The sequence below is a fragment of the Sinohyriopsis cumingii genome, chromosome 4 (genome assembly GCF_028554795.1).
Source record: "Sinohyriopsis cumingii isolate HCF-2022 chromosome 4, ASM2855479v2, whole genome shotgun sequence".
NCBI classification, from domain to species: domain Eukaryota; kingdom Metazoa; phylum Mollusca; class Bivalvia; order Unionida; family Unionidae; genus Sinohyriopsis; species Sinohyriopsis cumingii.
The window spans coordinates 56,620,208-56,638,264 of NC_142964.1; the positions used below are offsets into that span (position 1 = coordinate 56,620,208).

The window sequence follows — 18,057 nt, forward strand, 5'->3', positions numbered from 1 at the left end:
GTATGCACGTTTAATTGTACAAGGCACATAACTAGCATAATTTACATGTTCACGAAGAGTGGTAATAATAAAGGCTAAAATTCTCATATAGATCAACTAAGATCAGCATCAAACAATTTTAGTTTTGTGTCTTGACTGAACAAACATCATAACTTTCTACACAGTGGAAAGCTTGTTTTGGCATCTCCTATGTTGATAGTCGGCGAGTTTGTTTTTAATTTTGTGACAGCAGTACAGGCCAGTTAGTCATTAAAACCCTGAAACTGGCTTGTGTTAAGAGGGAATTTTGACCGACAATTATAACAGTACATTCATGTGTAATTGCCTTTTATTCCATAATATTAGCACAGTTGTCGCAGTTTTGTAAATCGGGGTGTAAGGCATACCTATGAATTTTTCAAAAGCCAAGTAGGGAGACTAGATAAATAATAGAGAATGGGAGCTAAAATCGGGAGGTTTTTCGTGGCATTTATAAAGCCTTGTTTTAAGTAAATATTGATCGATCACATGTATTCTGAGTTAGTATTTTTAGGAGATATTTGCTGCATGGTACCTACTTTCATTCTACCTTTTAATTTAATGGTAGTAATTAAGATGGGTATATATGGAATAAAATCAACAGATGTTCACTCGTAAAAGTTTCCTTCGTGGAAATGGCGCTGTAGCATATGGAGTTACAGCATTCGTAGTGATCATTCTAGGCATTGAAAATAATTGTGGACGATTTTATTATTGTGGTTTATATTTTTAGTTCTGGTTTATTTTTTTTTACTTTTGTATTGTTGTAGAGGTAAAAAAAAATCATTAATTTACATGAATAATGTTTAAAGTTAACATTCTATTTAGTGAAGAAGTGAATTCTTTCAAGTAATTATTTCGTCACAACAATAATTCACAGGTGATACAGCAGAAAATGTAGGACATTTCTTGTTTAGAAGAAATAAAAATTGAAAACTTAATGTAATAATCGCGAGTTTTCTGCAAAAATCAGAAGATATTATGAAATCAGGAGGTAGGCGTGGAGCGATCCCCAAAATCGAGAGTATTTTTTTCCTCCCGGCGTGAAAGTTGACAGGTATGGTGTAATGTCGCTTACATCAAAGCAAACTACAACTTAGCTTTTATGGTATTAGCATAATTTTCAAACATTATTTGTGAAACTTCATTATTGTCTTTTGGAGATATTATTAAAGTTTTGCGCAAAGGTGCCCATGATTCTATTCCAAAGGATGTACCCAATTCAACGCGTAATCAAACCTACAATGTACATGCTGTGGCACCATTATGTAAATACGTTCACTAGCCTAATTGTTGAATCAAACCATACTGTTATTTGTTCTGTTGTCATACTGAGATTACATTTTAATGAGTTAGGTATTCACAATTTCAAAGCAAATTAAAAACTTAATTACCAGTGCACTGATATAAAATGTCTAATGCAATAATGCATAAACAAACAATAATTGAGTCAAAAGGGAGAGGTAGTGTTATAATAACTTGAGAGTGTTAAGTCATCATTTGATCAAATTATACACAAATATAAATTAGACAGAAACAATAAGAAAACAGAAAATTAAATAAATTACTTTTCAAACAAGTTTATACCATTTCATTTTAATAATATACATGCCAACCTTGAGATAAGTATACATGTATTTGTTTGAAATATAAATCTGCCTAAATAAATGCATTTTGAACTTACCTCGTGCATCTTGAGATATCTCGGAGTTATGGGTCGGCTTATACACGGGTCATGCACTTTTTAGTGTTTACACCTGTTCAGTTTGGGGGTTGGCTTATACATGAATGGATTTATATGAGTGTATATATGGTAATCGTGGTCTAAGGTTGACATTGCCGAGGTGGGAGTGGGAGACAAGCACCCCACATCTCCAGAAATGCCCCATACGGCTTGTGTCTCTGATTGCCTGTGTCAACTAAAATCCAGCTCCTGGCCTTCACGAGTGGCTTAGATCTGAAGTCTGGTGGACCACGTTTTCCACTATGGCCTTAAAACCAGTTGCTTCAGGTAGATGGGACTTGTAAACCTTGCATGGTAGCTCATCTAGGAGCAGGAAAACTCCGATTCCAAACCTCTGCTACCTTGCGGCTATTCCAACTCATGGGAAACACTAAGGGAGTAAACCCCAACAGAAAATCCGGAAACAGAGTAGCTAAGGCAGTCTGACTTTGACTTCAATGTCATTCCGGCAACTCTTGTGATGCTGTTGGTGCCAAGCTGTATCGGCATTCGTCATACCCTTGGGCCCACCAGCTGAGTAGAGAGGGGTGATCTGCTGCATGGACAACAGCTGATTCTCCATACCACCCTGCCCAGGCTTCGTAGCTCCACTGGAGAGGACACTCCAGCATCGTTGTACGGCACTGGCACAACACGAGAGGTAGCAGTTTACCGGTTCTAAGTCAAAGCTCCATTGTCGTAGAGCTTGGCGCCAAGGGTTACTTCTGACGGTGGGAGAGATCACCAGGTCTCACTGGACAGCTACCGCCCACCTCAAGCTGGGCAGCCCCCAGTCAGTAAGGCGCTGCCCGCCATGGCCTGCCTGCTTCACTGGGTGCGTGGAGCTTATTGAACCATCTGGACAAGTGGGCCACAAAACTCAATGCCAGGAAAGACTCAAAAAAGAAATAAGACTCCGGCTCTTCGTTCTGCAACCTGGAACATCAGGACCATGTGTCCTGGATTGACCGTTGACCTACAGCAGATCGACGATGCATGGAAGACTGCCGTCATTGACAGAGAACTCTCCCAACTGAACACTGACATTGCCTGCCTCCAGGAGACCTGACTGGCTGACAGCAGCACCATCAGGGAAGCCAATTACATGTTCTTTTGGCAGGGGAAGCCCTCAGATGAACCTAGGCAGCATGGTGTAGGCTTTGCTGTAAAGAACACGCTATTCGCCTTAATTGAACCTCCGTCATCAGGTACTGAGAGAATCCTTTCCCTCCGGCTGTCAACATCCTTAGGCCCGGTCAAGATCATCAGCGTGTATGCTCCAACCCTCTGCTCCACCCACGAGGAGAAAGACAAGTTTTATGAGGTTCTCGTCCAGGCAATATCCAGTATCCCCAACAATCAAGGCCTGGTCCACCTGTCTTGACTTTTACAGAAGGGGCAAGATCATGGAGAATGATCAGCGACTGCTAGAGATGTGCTGCTCCCACAGACTATGTGTGACCAACACTTTCTTCAAATGCAAGGAGATCCACTAGGTGTCATGGAGACACCCACATTCACACCACTGGCACCAGCTAGACCTCCTGATCACCAGGCGTGTAGAACTGGCCAGTATCCTCCTCACCTGCAGCTACCACAGTGTCGACTGCGACGTGGACCATTCCCTCGTGGCCAGCAAGGTGCGAATATTATCCAAGAAGCTGCACCACACTAAGAAGAAGGGTCACCCATGCATCAATACCTGCTGTACAAGCAACCCAGATAAAACACAGCAGTTCATCAGCAAACTGCAGGAAACTCTCACCAAAGTGGCACCTGATGACACCATTGACTCCAAGTGGTCCTATCTTCATGACTTTGTGTACAATTCAGCAATCACAGCTTATGGGAAGAGGGAGCAAACAAATGTTGACTGGTATGAGGCAAACTGGGAGAATAAGTAGCCCGTGACTGAGGCAAAGAGGAAAACCCTGCTGGCATACAAGGCTGCACCTAGCCCCAGAACACTACAAGCTTTCAGGACTGCAAGGAACAACGCCCAGAAGACCGACCGCCGCTGTGCCAACACCTACAGGCTAACCTTTGCAACAGTATACAAACAGCTGCCTACACCGGGGATGCAAGAGGAATGTATGAGGGTATCAAGAAGGCAACAGGTCCCCCCTCACCTCCAAGACCGTCCCCTCCTCAAGTCTAAGACAGGCGAAGTCATCACAGACCAGGGGAAACAACTGAAGCGATGGGTTGAACACTATCTTGAGCTATATGCAACCCAAAATGTCATTGACACCGCCCTGGAAGCCATTCCAGACCTGCCTGTCATGGAGGAACTAGACACACAGCCCACCTTGGAAGAGCTCGGAAAAGCTATCTATTGCCCTGCCTGTGGGAAAGCTCCTGAAAGCGACGGCATTCCGCCTGAAGTCCGCAAGAGTGGGAAACCAGCACTGCTCCAACCCCTACACATACTCCTCTTCCTCTGCTGGGAACAGGGATACATCCCACAGGACATGCGTGACGCCAACATCGTTACTTTGTATAAGAACAAATGAGACCGTAGCGACTGCAACAACTACCGGGGCATCTCCCTCCTTAGCACACCTTCAAGAACTTAAGCGAGGGAGTGTACATCCATACCAGGGCTGACGGCAAGCTGTTCAACATCGCCCCTCGACATGCTAAGACTAAAGTCAAAGAGGTACTCATCCGCGAATTACTTTTCGACGACGATGAAGCCTTGACATCACACATAGAAGATGGACTTCAGCAGCTGGTATGCCACCTCTCTCCCATGCTTGTAAGGAATTTGGACTGACCATCAGTTTGAAGAAAACGAACGTCATGATGCAGGAGGCAGACTCCCCTCCCTCTGTCACCACCGATGGGTACAACTTGGAAGTTGTCAAGAACTTCACATACCTCGGGTCCAACATCACCAGGTCACTCTCCATTGAATCTGGGGTGAACGGCAGGATTGCCAAGGCAGCAGCAGTGATGGCCAGACTTAACCAGAGGGTTTGGAACAACCCCAACCTCACCGAGAAGACCAAACTGCATGTCTACTAAGCTTGCGTGCTCAGCTCACTCCTCTACAGCAGCGAAACATGGGCCACCTACGCAAGACACAGATGTCTGCGCCACATTCTGCACATCCAGTGGCAGAACAAAGTACCCAACACAGAGGTTCTAGAATGTGCCAACATGAACAGCATGTTCTCCATTCTCAGCTAATGGTGCCTTTGATGGCTCGGCCATGTCAAGAGAATGGACCCAGGCCGCATTCCCAAGGACCTGTTATATGGGGAGTTAGCAGAAGGTGCACGACCAGCTGGATGACCACATCTGCGATACATATATATTTGCAAGAAAGTCATGAAGACTGCCAACATCAATGTCAACGACTGGAACAGCTGTGCTAACGACCATTCCACCTGGCACCAAGCTGTCAGGCAGGGAGTTCAAAAAGCAGAGGAAGACAGGAAAAGAAAACAAGCTGAAAAGAGAGCTAGAAAGAAGAATAAACAAAAGCTTATTCTGGAGCTACACCATCTCTCCCATAGACAGACGGATGCCAAGAAGAAGATATATGGTAATTGCTAGAATGCTTGCAAATATAATCAGGCAACTTACATATGTAAACAAACATGCATACCAAATTTCTTTTGTTGACCTCAAGTGGTTTATGCTTATTCATACCAACGAGGTTTTTGACCAAAATAAATCCTTTGAGTCTTTGTCCAAAAATGACTATGTTAACAAATGTAAAAATTGCTGAAATTGTCTGAAGTCTAACAGGTCATCTAAAGATGTACACCTGCCTAATTTCCTTTAACTGAGTGTCTTTTGCAGAGTTTTGAAAAATGGACAAATGTATGGATGGACAGACTGGACTAAATTAAGGGCCATATAATTTAGAAATCTCAGATCACACAACTATTCATAATTGTCCTGTGCAATTCAATAATCATGCAAAGGATTTTGCCAAGTGACTTGCTTGGCTCCACTCTTTAATATATTTTGAAAACTGTAGACTTTTTGAGAACATATTTCTTGTTAGGCTGTATTGTTTTCTTTAGTAATAAGATACATTTTGTGTTAAATGTGTTTTGAAAATAATGTTTGACACATTTCTCAGAAAGCTGCCATATTGTTCTTTTCAATTTATAATGAAAAGTAACACATGACGCAGCATCATAACATGTAGCATACATTTTTGGTATTTCAATTTATTTGTATAAGCCCAATAATACAAAGCATAATGAAACAGCTAATCCCCAATTGTCATTAGTTTCATTATTAGAGTTAATAATTTATCCATCACTTCAAACGATGCACATATGGTTCCAGAATCAATCTATGAAACTTAATAATTTCCATTCATTCAGAATTATGTGAATTCCCATACCATTCTAGGTGATTACATAATTTTCCTCATTCTCAAATCTTCTCAATCATTGACAAAGAGGAGATAACATGTTCATTTGGTTTTTCATGGTGTATAGTATAAAGAGGTTTCATAAGATGATAAATGATAATGCCTTATTGGGACCAAAATATGCGGTTAGCTTGAAAATGGAGGTGGGTTAGATAGGACAATTTGAGAGAGAGAGAGAGAGAGAGAGAGAGATAGCGAGAGAGAACAAGAGAGAAAGACCTGCCTTCTTTTCCTAGTCTCTTCCTGAGACATTGTGTAATTGGCTATTTCAATCTTGAAGTTACAAACTTCATCTTCTCTCTTATCTCTGTTGTACTGAAAGTCTATAGACATACGACCAGCACCCTTGCCCTTGACATAAACAGTGACCTTTTTCCCCACAGGTACCTTTGGAAAGCCAAAATAAACGAATCTATGTGTATCAACATTGTCACAGAATTAGGCAAAGAAATAACTTGGTTTTGTCTTAAAACAATTCGACTATTTCTCGTTGTACATGCAGGTACAACGTTATCTAAGGTGAATGTGTTTTTCCAGGTAAGCGACTGTATTAACATGTACCTAGCCACAGAGATTACTTGTGACAGGTATCATGACTAACATGATGTGCACGGGTATTCTACCCTTACTTGTACTCACTCCCCTATGGATTTAAGTAAGACCAATTTCTAAAAACCAAACTGGTCATTTTTGGGTCACGTCAAGGAGTATACACTCTCCATTGTTCTCCAGCCATAGGGATAAGTGTTAAATTTACATTTTTATTTGATATGCGAAGCTTATTTAGTTTGTAATGTCTTATCGCATAAAAATGTGTTTATTATAATGCAGATTTAAAGTATTATCATATATCTAGAAATTATACAGAAACTATTATTATTTCCAATTTGGTTTTATTGTAGCCAATTCTGACTGTGTTCGTAGCTGACTGTTATGGTAGCTGACCGTGTTTGTAGCTGATTCTGACTGTTATTGTAGCTGACTGTTATTGTAGCTGATTGTGACTGTCGCTGTGATTGTGTCTATGAAATGTGATTGTCAATGTGACTGTGAATATGACTAGAGCGGTCTGAAGCTGTCCGAAGCCATCTAAAGTTGCTAAGAGCTATCAGGAGTTTCCAGAACAATTAATGCTACGTGCTGTTGATATGTATGTATGTATGTATGTTTGTGCCACGGACGTAGACGTAGCAAAATTGAAAACGTGCTGTATGCCATCTGTAATGTAAGGTATGACTGTACTCGTGGTGGATTCATGAAGGGTGCGAGCGGTCGATAAGAGTGTGGACCAACCCAAGGAATCATGCGACTGTACAAGGGGTCTAGCAGCATATGTTTGGATCAATTGTTGTTCCATGGCATTTTTGTTTATATTCATTAGATTATTTTGAATCTTAGTTGTGTTAAGATTATTTTGAATCTTAATAGAATTTATGTTTGAGATTATGTGAATCTCTTATTGTGTAAAGTACTGTTTGAGGTGTATGTGCAGTCCATGAGGGTTCTTGGATCTGTACTTCTTTTTGATTTAATATCTTTTTTTATTTATTTTCGACGTGTGAATGTTGTGTAGAGTGATTTGAGTAAATCGTATGTTGAGAGCGTGAGAGAATCATTGTATTTTTACATCATATATTTATCTTTATTAATTCATTCATAAATTTCCATCTTTCTCACATTGTGTTTGTCTTGTTCATTTAGTCCAAAAACCCACTCGGTTGCAATTTGGCGACAATGGTGTCAGAAGTGGGATATTTGGATTAAGTGAATCGTCATGACAATGTGTGTGAAAATAAACTCTTATTGTTTATATTCGTTTGTGACCTTCTTGAGAAGATAATCAAGTAGGTGTTCATTTTGTTTTAGTAGCTCTAGGTCTGTGGGTCTAGTATAAATATATATTCATTTTGTTTGGGCTGCCTCCATCAGGAATAGTTTCTTTTGTAAAATTAAATTTGTTTTGTTAATATTAGTCATGTCATCCCTTAAGGACTTGGTCGCCTTAGGCAAAGATCTTGGGTATGAGGGAGAAAGTTTAAGGGAATTTATTAAGGAAGAACAAGCCCGGGAGAGGGATGAAAGGGTAAAGGCGAGGGAATTAGAAAGGGAAGAACACGCTCGGGAGAGGGATGAAAGGGTAAGGGTGAAGGAATTCGAAAGGGAAAAGATAGAACTTGAAAAACAGGCCGAAAGGGAAAAGATAGAACTAGAAAAACAGGCCGAAAGGGAAAAGATAGAATTAGAGAAGGAAAAGATAGAAAAACAGGCTGAAAAGGAAAGGATAGAATGGGAAAAGGGAGCTGAGAGGGAGAAGATAGAGTTCAAAAAACAAGCAAGGTTAGAAGCTTTGGAGGTAGAAGAAAGATTAAGGCAACGAGATCATGAACGTAAGATAGAGTTAGCAACAGCTAGAAAAGGAGAACACGATTCTGCCTCTAGTAAATTAAAGGGTCCCAAACTATTCCCCTTTGCCGATGAGAAAGATAACATGGATGGTTATCTTCATCGGTTTGAGTGGTATGCAGAGAACCAGAAGTGGAGTCGAAATGACTGGGCACTGCATCTCAGTGCTTTATTAAAAGGTAAAGCGCTAGATGTGTACTCACGACTTCCTAGAGACGATGTGTTCAAATACGACGTCCTGAAGGAAGCACTTCTAAAAAGGTACAAGCTGACTGAACAGGGTTTTCATAAAAAGTTCAGGTGTAGCTAGTTGTGCTAAGATTATTCTGAATCTTAATAGAATTTATGTTCGAGATTATGTGAATCTCTTATTGTGTAAAATACTGTTTGAAGTGTATGTGCAGTCCATGAGGGTTCCTGGACCTGTACTTCATTTTGATTTAATATTTTTTTTGTTTATTTTCGATGTGTGAATGTTGTGTAGGGCGATTTGAGTAAATCGTATGTTGAGAGCGTGAGACAATCATTGTATTTTTACATCATATATTTATCTTTATTAATTCATTCATAAATTTCCATCTTTCTCACATTGTGTATGTCTTGTTCATTTAGTCTAAAAACCTACTCGGTTGCAATTCTGCGACAAAGATTTCTGAGAACCTGGAATGTACAATTAGCAAATTCTGCAAACTCTAGAGTTTATTGAGCATATATAGCAAGAAGTATTGCCATCAGAATAGCTCCAAATTATGGAACACACAATGGAGACCCTAAGAATTTGAAATATTACAATACTATATTTTATTACTCCATCTGGAATGGTTTTTTAAAATAAAGTCAAACCCACTTATCTCGACCTGGTTTATCTTGAGAATCCCGTGTAAGTCGATTGTTTTCGTCCAGTCCCGAAAAAAACTTTGTTATGCTAATCACCCAACCCCCCAGATCATGACCCCTGTTAAGTTGATAATCCCGTTATGTCAGACAAGTTTCAGTCTGAAGTAACATATGGATCCAATTAATTCAACAAAATGCAACTTTTAATGTCCATCTCTTTAGAAGAAATAATCTTGTTACTTCTGGTACCTTGTACCGGCAAGGATGGGAAAAGCTGGTAAAAGACCAAATTTTATCGGTACAAGTGCTAATTAACCAATCTCTTAAATGCATGGCTTATCACTTGTATAGAGTGGAGAAAATTATGTTGTAAACAATACTTTAGGGTAAGGAAATTGAATGAATGCATTTCAGACCTTTACATGAGCTGCATTCAAAATGGACATCATCAAATGTCAACACAATGACAATATAGTTCGTTCCACACAGCATCGCAAATTTGATCTTATCTGTAACTCTGAAAATTATCAGGTCACCATTTTTAAATGTAGCTACAACTACCTAATTTGTTTTACACAACATATTTAAAATGGATTAAGTAGTTTTCGATATATATAATGACACTGGCCCGAATATTTATGTAGTTTCAGATAGGATAAAATTTATGATGCTTTGTGGAACAACTCGCAGTGTAATTCCATTCCAATATCATCACGGTCAGTAACCAACTTAATCCATAAACAATTAACAACTTTGGTTCAGAGTTCACTTATAAAGTAAACAGCTGAAGTGTTTCCATGCTGGGTGTGCTTGTAGACCTTTAACGTCAGTATGGTTGGAAGACATGACTTACAATCATCGATAAACAGAAACCCACTAAAGTCCACACTAAACTGGTTCCCCCACAACACGTTATTGTTTTGAACAAGAGTAAATAAAGCATCAACGGTAATGTTTAAAAAATCCATAGAGCCAAATATATCTTTAATAATGAAGTTGTCAATCGCTGTACTGTGATTACAGATTCTTCAACACAAGAGAATGAAGCGGAAAGTGACTAATACGTGCAATGTCTATGAAGCAGAAAGATGAGTGCTTTCATTTGTATTGTTTTATCTTAAATCAAATATCAATGTCTTGATATCCATCAAAGAGATTAGCCGACTCTCCTTCTGGCACTGTGTTGTTGCTGACAGTTACTTATCAAACTTGAAAGGGATATGAGACTAGATGAACAGAATAAGTTGATACTGACAGCTCATCTTTTTTTCTGGTATTGAGGCCAATTTTATCGGTAAAAACTGGCATATACCAGTGTAACTGAACATCTTATCATCAACAAAAGCGATAGATTTTCACACAATAATGGTCAGTTACATTTTGCTATTAGTCAGCACTGCTCCAGCCCCTACAAATACTCCTCTGCCTTTGCTGGGAACAGGGATACATCCCACAGGACATGCATGATGCCAACATCACCACTTTGTACAAAAATAAAGGAGACCACAGCGACTGCAACAACTACCGGGGCATCTCCTTCCTCAGCATCATCAGAAAGGCTTTCGTCTGTGTTGCCTTGGCGTGCTTGCAGATTCTAGCCTCCTGCGTTTACCCAGAGTCCCAGTGTGGATTTCGAGCTGGCAGGTCAACTGTAGACATGATCTTCTCACTACGTCAGCTGCAGGAGAAGTGTCACAAGCAGCAGGTGCCCCTCTACATTACCTTCATAGACCTGACGAAGGCATTTGACCTGGTTAGTCGGAGTGGACTCTTCAGACTCCTGCAGAAGATTGGCTGCCCCCCACGTCTGCTTGCTGTCATCATGTCGTTCCACGAGAACATGCACAGCACAGTGTGCTTCAATGGCGCAACATCTGAAGCCTTCTCAGTCATCAGCAGAGTCAAACAAGGCTGTGTCCTTGTGCCGATGTTCTTTGCCATCTTCTTCTGCATGCTTTTCCAGCACGCATTCAAGGACTGCAGCGAGGGAGTGTACATCCATATCAGGGCTGACGGCAAGCTGTTCAACATCGCCCGTCTCCATGCTAAGACTAAAGTCACAGAGGTACTCATCCGTGAATTACTTTTTGCCGATGATGCAGCCTTGACATCACACATGGAAGATGGACTTCAGCAGCTGGTATGCCGCCTCTCCCATGCTTGTAAGGAATTTGGACTGACCATTAGTTTGAAGAAAACGAACGTCATGGCGCAGGATGCAGACACCCCTCCTTCTGTCACCATCAACAGGTACAACTTGGAAGTTGTCGAGAACTTCACATACCTTGGGTCTAACATCTCCAGCTCACTCTCCATTGATTCTTGGGTGAACAGCAGGATTGCTAAGGCAGCAGCAGTGATGGCCAGATTTAACCAGAGAGTCTGGAACAACCCCAACCTCACAGAGAAGACCAAACTGTGTGTCTACCAAGCCTGTGTGCTCAGCTCACTTCTCTACAGCAGCGAAACATGGACCACCTATGCAAGACACGATAGGAAACTCAACAGCTTCCACCTGAGATGTCTGTGGCGCATTCTGCACATCCAGTGGTTGGACAAAGTACCCAACACAGAGGTTCTAGAACGTGCCAACATCAACAGCATGTTCTCCATTCTCAGTGAGAGGCGCCTTCGCTGGCTTGGCCATGTCAAGAGAATGGACCCAGGCTGCATTCCCAAGGACCTGTTATATGGAGAGTTAGCAGAAGGTGCACGACCAACTGGACGACCACATCTGCAATACAAAGATGTTTGCAAGAAGGATATGAAGACGGCAGACATCAATGTCAATGACTGGGAGAGCTGTGCAAACAACCGTTCCAGCTGGCGTCTAGCTGTCTGGCAGGGAGTTCAAAACGCAGAGGAAGAGAGAAAAATAAAACAAGCTGAAAAGAGAGCTAGAAAGAAGGATAAACAAAAGTTTACTTTGGAGCTACTCCATCATCTCCCGTAGACAGACGGATGCCAAGATTAATCAACACTAACAAAAGAAAATACTTTAAAAAGGTATAATCATACGTGTACTTACTAGAGTTTGGTCAACGTGAGATGATTCTTGTTTTGCTGAGGCTACCACAGGGATGAGGCTATTCACAGGAAAACAAAAACAACTTTAAACCATTGACGTTGTGTAACTTAAGTGTTGTAAAACTGTGTGACTTCTTAATCTCATATAAAAGATCTCCAATCTTCTTTTTTTTTGTAACTTGGCATGATTTAGTTATTATTTTTATTGTGCATTAGAAATACCATTTGTTCTTAGAAACAAAGCTCATCAGTTTTGGTACATATGATGCAGAATCATTTTTCTGCAGCTGATTTGTCAACAAAACCCTGATATTCCAGGACCTAGTTATGTCAAAGATTTTTTGCAATAAATGGGTTTGACTGTACATAACAAGTGGTACCTCTAATATCAAGCTCATCACCATCACTAGAATTCTGTATTTATAAAATACATGTATTCTCTCCAGATTTTGACCCCATCCCCCAAGTTTGATTGTGTTTCCTAAGTTCCTTGAAGCAAAGAAAGACCCTAGGCACAATGTTGGTTGTATACCAATATTTGTCTTTTCTGCCTAGTATGTGTCTATATATTAATAGGGTGAGAATCTCAACAGTTTTCAAGTACTAACCTGGGCTTTTCCTTTGGGCTTTGCCATTGTCACAAATTGTGATTTATTTTCCTAACTGGCAACAAAATATATAATTTGGCAATTTTTTCCCCCTGACATTGTTGGCTGTTTAAACTTGTATATACAATTTGGGTTTGGAGTTAAGAAATTCAGAGGCACCATGAAAGGAAGCTTTAAACTTGATTTAAAATGTACTGGAATTTATATATTGTTAGATAAATAAATTCATAGCTCGTACTGGCAAACCACTTTAACAGCATTGTTATATCATGATCCGCTTATTCTGACATCTAACCTAAGTACTGTATCATGTGAGATCTCAGCATTTTTCTTCTTCTTCATTTCTGGTGTCAGAGTTCAACTGGATGAGGCACTATATCATAATGGATCTTTCAGAAGAATTAGAGGTGGATTATCGTTCACTAGTGATTAATATATTTATTTTATCTGACCTCTCTATGTGGATAGTTAGTAAAATTCCTCTTTTCACTCATATAATTAAATCCTTCAGAACACTCATATCTTCTGTAGTAATCCCTGCCAGAACAGAACTGAACACCTGTGTATTCATCATCTATTGGCCTCTTCTTTTTTTTTATAAATTTCTGATGCATGAGTTGAAGGCAGCATCACTCCACCACTAGGAATGTCACAACCCCGCCCCCACCAAAGAACATCAAAAACCAAACCAAACACAGAAATCTACTTGTTGGTCTATATATGCTACCAGGACTAGCGACAATCAACCAACTTTTGAAGGCAGGAAAAGTAACTGCTACAATCGACCAAATGATGGCGGATTCCTTTGACTTTTAAAATATACCTAGAAAAAAAGTAGTTTTGCTGAAACTTCAAGGAAAACTGATAACCTTTGAACCAATTTTCATTCTGTATAAATATTAAGCAAATGAAAAATAATTCAGTCTCAATCAATATTCTACAATTATTTGACGTTGCTGCCACAATAAAAAACAAACATATACTTGGTCCTCCAAGGCTATCCTTTAGTGGTATCTTCAATAACATGTGCACCCTTCGTCAAAGAAAGCAAACTAGAATCTTCATAAAAAGCAAATAACTTTTCATCAAAGAAAGTTGCCACCAAACAGAAATAAAAGCAATGGAATCTGATAGAAAGTTTCATTTTTGCAGGAAAAAGTTTAAGCTTATGGTCGACACCAACACTGGCTTAAAATGCAAATTTCCAATCTTTTGAAACCAGAGATATATGGCATCAAGTTAATTAAAGATGGGGTATCTCACAAAGATCTTTGTTAAACTTCTTAATTGTTAAGTTTTCATTTCCCTATCAACAGACGCATCCCTGGGTAGCCTCTGCAAGGTGATATTGTCTCCAGCTGACCAAAATCTAGGCCAATTTAAGTACATGCACATGTAGCATGTAAACAGCTACAGTCATGTGCCACTTGCAACACTTGTAGCGAATTGTTAAGTAACAATCGGATATAGATCAAAATGAGGACTACCATTTTTATATATACATGTTATTTGTGTTTTCAAATGGGATGTTAATCATACATGAAGTTTATAACATGTGATCTATACTCGAATGCATGGATTTATTATATACCAGTACAGTACTTAATGGATTATGTATTGTACTACATAAATGTCAATGTACAAGTGTTTTTCAGACAAACTGTTCTCCCCTCCTCCTGCCATATTTGAGGTAAATGCATCATTTTCTTCAGCTAACTGACTTGGTTGGTTATAACACAGTTCGGTTTATAACATGGTCGGTTTCTATGGATCTGGTCACTGTGTATATACATTTATCTTAGCATCCTACATTGCTTGCTGTTGTTATCTAACATATACTTACATTTCTTATTGCTTTTGCCAAGGTTTCTTCATGGCTGACAAGCCTATATTCTTTGTACCCCCCATCAGCCTGAACAGTCACTTCCAAATCAAGGGCAGGGTTGTATGTCCGAATATTGTATTTTGATAATGCCTGTAGGCATACCACTGTGTCCTGTGCAAATCATAAGGTATAGAGTAAAACTTGGTTTCTACAAACAGAATACAACAAATTTACAGCATAAATTGAATTAACATAACACTAATGTATTATGCATATATAATAACACACACACACACACACATATATATATATAATAAATTTACAGTATAAATTGAATTAACATAACCACTAAAGCATTATGTACACACATTAACATATATATAATAAATTTGCAGTATAAATTTAATTAACATAACCACTGATGTATGTAAAAAATGTACAGAATAAATTGAATTAAAATACCTAATGATGCATTATGTATACATAATACCAAGGATATTAAAAATTATGAATTGGGGCCCTGGATGACCAAGTGGTTTAAAATGTTCACCTTTACCAATCAATGCCATCTCACCTCTGTCCACATGGGCTCAAGTCTCAGGCTTAGCAAATGTGGATATGTAAGAAAGCTTGCCAGTAGCTTTCCATGGGTCAGTAGTTCTTCCCTGGGTTCTTCCTCCACCATTTAAACTGGCTAAAATGTGTAATCTATCATGTGCTGAAAAAATATTGGTTCTAAACTGACAACAACCACAAACTAAGAATTAAATAAAGTAACTTTAAGATAGTCCTAAGATTCAAAGTTTCAAAACTGACTGTATATGTTGTTAGACAGCACAGCAATTCTTTGAACTCTTTAGAGTCTAGGGCATGGAATGTCCCCCAACTAGATGTAAAATCTACCAAAACATTTTAAGAAAGAATGTGCACAGTCTCCAGAAGATCCATTTTAGTGCTTATTATACACCCATTTAATCTTACATTACTTATCTGGCATTTTACACAGACCTAAAATTCTGTATCATAAACCCACCCAAGTGGCACTACTTTTATTGGTTTGATATGCTGCATGACATGTATAGTCATTTCTAACACCACAGCAGATTTTCAAATCAGCCTTACAGGAAAGGCTGACTGCATATTTATGTTCTTTGAACTTGGTTTAAACCACTGAAATTCCCATTCCTATCTATCAATGAGTTGTTTTTTAAATGACATTTCAGTTGCTTAGATTTTGGCATTCTAGCATTGGGTGATAAAACATGCTTAGATATCTTGAAAAACTTTAAAAATCAAACCAAACAAGCCCTGTTTTATGCTGATTGAGATCTTCATTAATCCATTATAATCACTCTCTTTAACACTTCTGGAATTACTTTAGATCACACATTGAATAATCCATGTCAACTAACTTCAAACACTGAAGCCAACCAACCCTGCTCCTTGGAATATACTAACTAAATCATCTAGTCCTGATTAAGCCAGTACATAGTGACATAATCACAGACAGTACTACCATAAATATACTAACTAAATTATCTTGCCCTGATTAAGCCAGTACATAGTAACATAATCACAGACAGTACTACCATAAATATACTAACTAAATCATCTTGCCCTGATTAAGCCAGTACACGGTGACATAATCACAGACAGTACTACCATAAATATACTAACTAAATCATCTTGCCCTGATTAAGCCAGTACATAGTGACACAATCACAGACAGTACTACCATAAATATACTAACTAAATCATCTTGCCCTGATTAAGCCAGTACATAGTGACATAATCACAGGCAGTACTACCATAAATATACTACAATGGAAGCAAGGTGTGACAAAAAAATGAAAGAAAAAAAATTTGTATAATAATTTTCCATTCGGGAGAAAAGGCCTTCCATCAAGGAGGCACTCATGTATGCACCAGCTGCACTTAAACAAAAACTTCTTAAGTATGTACCTGTTCATGACACAGAAAAACATTCCATAACATAAATTATCAACAACAAAGTACCAACTCAACCAGAAAACCTTTCAACTTCGGACTTTCAAAATATTTTTTTGGGGGTGGTGGTGCAAGTATTAGTGGAGAAACTTTCAACTTGTCTAATAATATTACTACAGATTTAAATTTACTGAGTAACTCTCAGAATAAATTTTATAAACATTTGCAACGTAAGGATGACATATCATAAAGAGCACAGGCTCCAATGGCTCTGAAACTTAAAATAATTACATTTTGTTACAATGACTGCAATGGCTCTGAAACTTAAAATAATTACATTTTGTTACAATGACTCCAAAGGCTCTCAAAGTTAAAATAATTACATTTTGTTACAATGACTGCAATGGCTCTGAAACTTAAAATAATTACATTTTATTACAATGCTGTTGAGACTTTCTCATCAGTGGGCTACAAGCAGGGAACTGTTTTTTTGTTTACAAGGTAAAGTCCTGTTACTCTTCAACTTGAAAATAAAACAAAAAACAAAACAAAAGCAAACAAAAAAAAAACAATGTCATTTAGAATTTTCTTGTTACAAAAATATCCAATTGATTATTACAAATCTAGTTGGCATGTAAGAAAGATACTATATATTCATTTTGTTTTTATATAAAAAATATGCTTTGTCACCTTAAAGTAAATTATACAAATAGTTTCTTGTAATTGAAAAAATGCGGAATTTTAAAGTACCTTAAATTAATGAGTTTCAATATAAAAATGAATGTTGATTTCATTACTGTTAGTCTATTAAATTTGCCCTGAAATTTGCTAAGAAGTGGAGTGTGCTTATCCAGTAAGTAGGGTGCAAGAAAAAGGTTTACTTACTAGTCCAACATCTATGTTCCATCTGAGATATATCCACTTGCCTGTGACAGCAGTTTAAATTTATTCATGTGTCCCATACAAACTGTTTTTGAAATCCAACATTACAGAACTGCACAATATTGATTTGGAGCTAGCCTGGATTATACATGTCTAATGGGGATTTGCAGTGAGTTGTATATTATCATTCATAAATCTTCAACTGACATAATACGTAAAAAACATAATAAACACAAAACCACACAAGTGCTTTTTCCAAGTCTGGGGGTAAAGAATGAGTTTCATATCAAACCTGTCCTTTCTGCCAACTCAGAACCAAAAACTTTAGTTTTGTCTACTTATTATGTTTTAAATTATTTTAGCCGTGCTACGTATAATTGTTTTAGTTAAT

The 18,057-nt window shown here is 38.6% G+C and overlaps 1 protein-coding gene across 1 annotated transcript in view; it reads right to left on the reverse strand.

The window, feature by feature from the left end:
* LOC149801208 (complement C3-like) overlaps nucleotides 1–18,057 on the reverse strand; it is a 346,536-nt gene that overhangs the window by 78,432 nt on the left and 250,047 nt on the right. The window contains exons 29-30 of the mRNA XM_089955247.1: nucleotides 14,856–15,008; nucleotides 6,361–6,524 (exon numbers count right to left, since the gene is read on the reverse strand). Of these exons, the coding sequence (XP_089811373.1) occupies nucleotides 6,361–6,524; nucleotides 14,856–15,008 (317 nt within the window). The remainder of the gene's footprint in view (nucleotides 1–6,360; nucleotides 6,525–14,855; nucleotides 15,009–18,057) is intronic.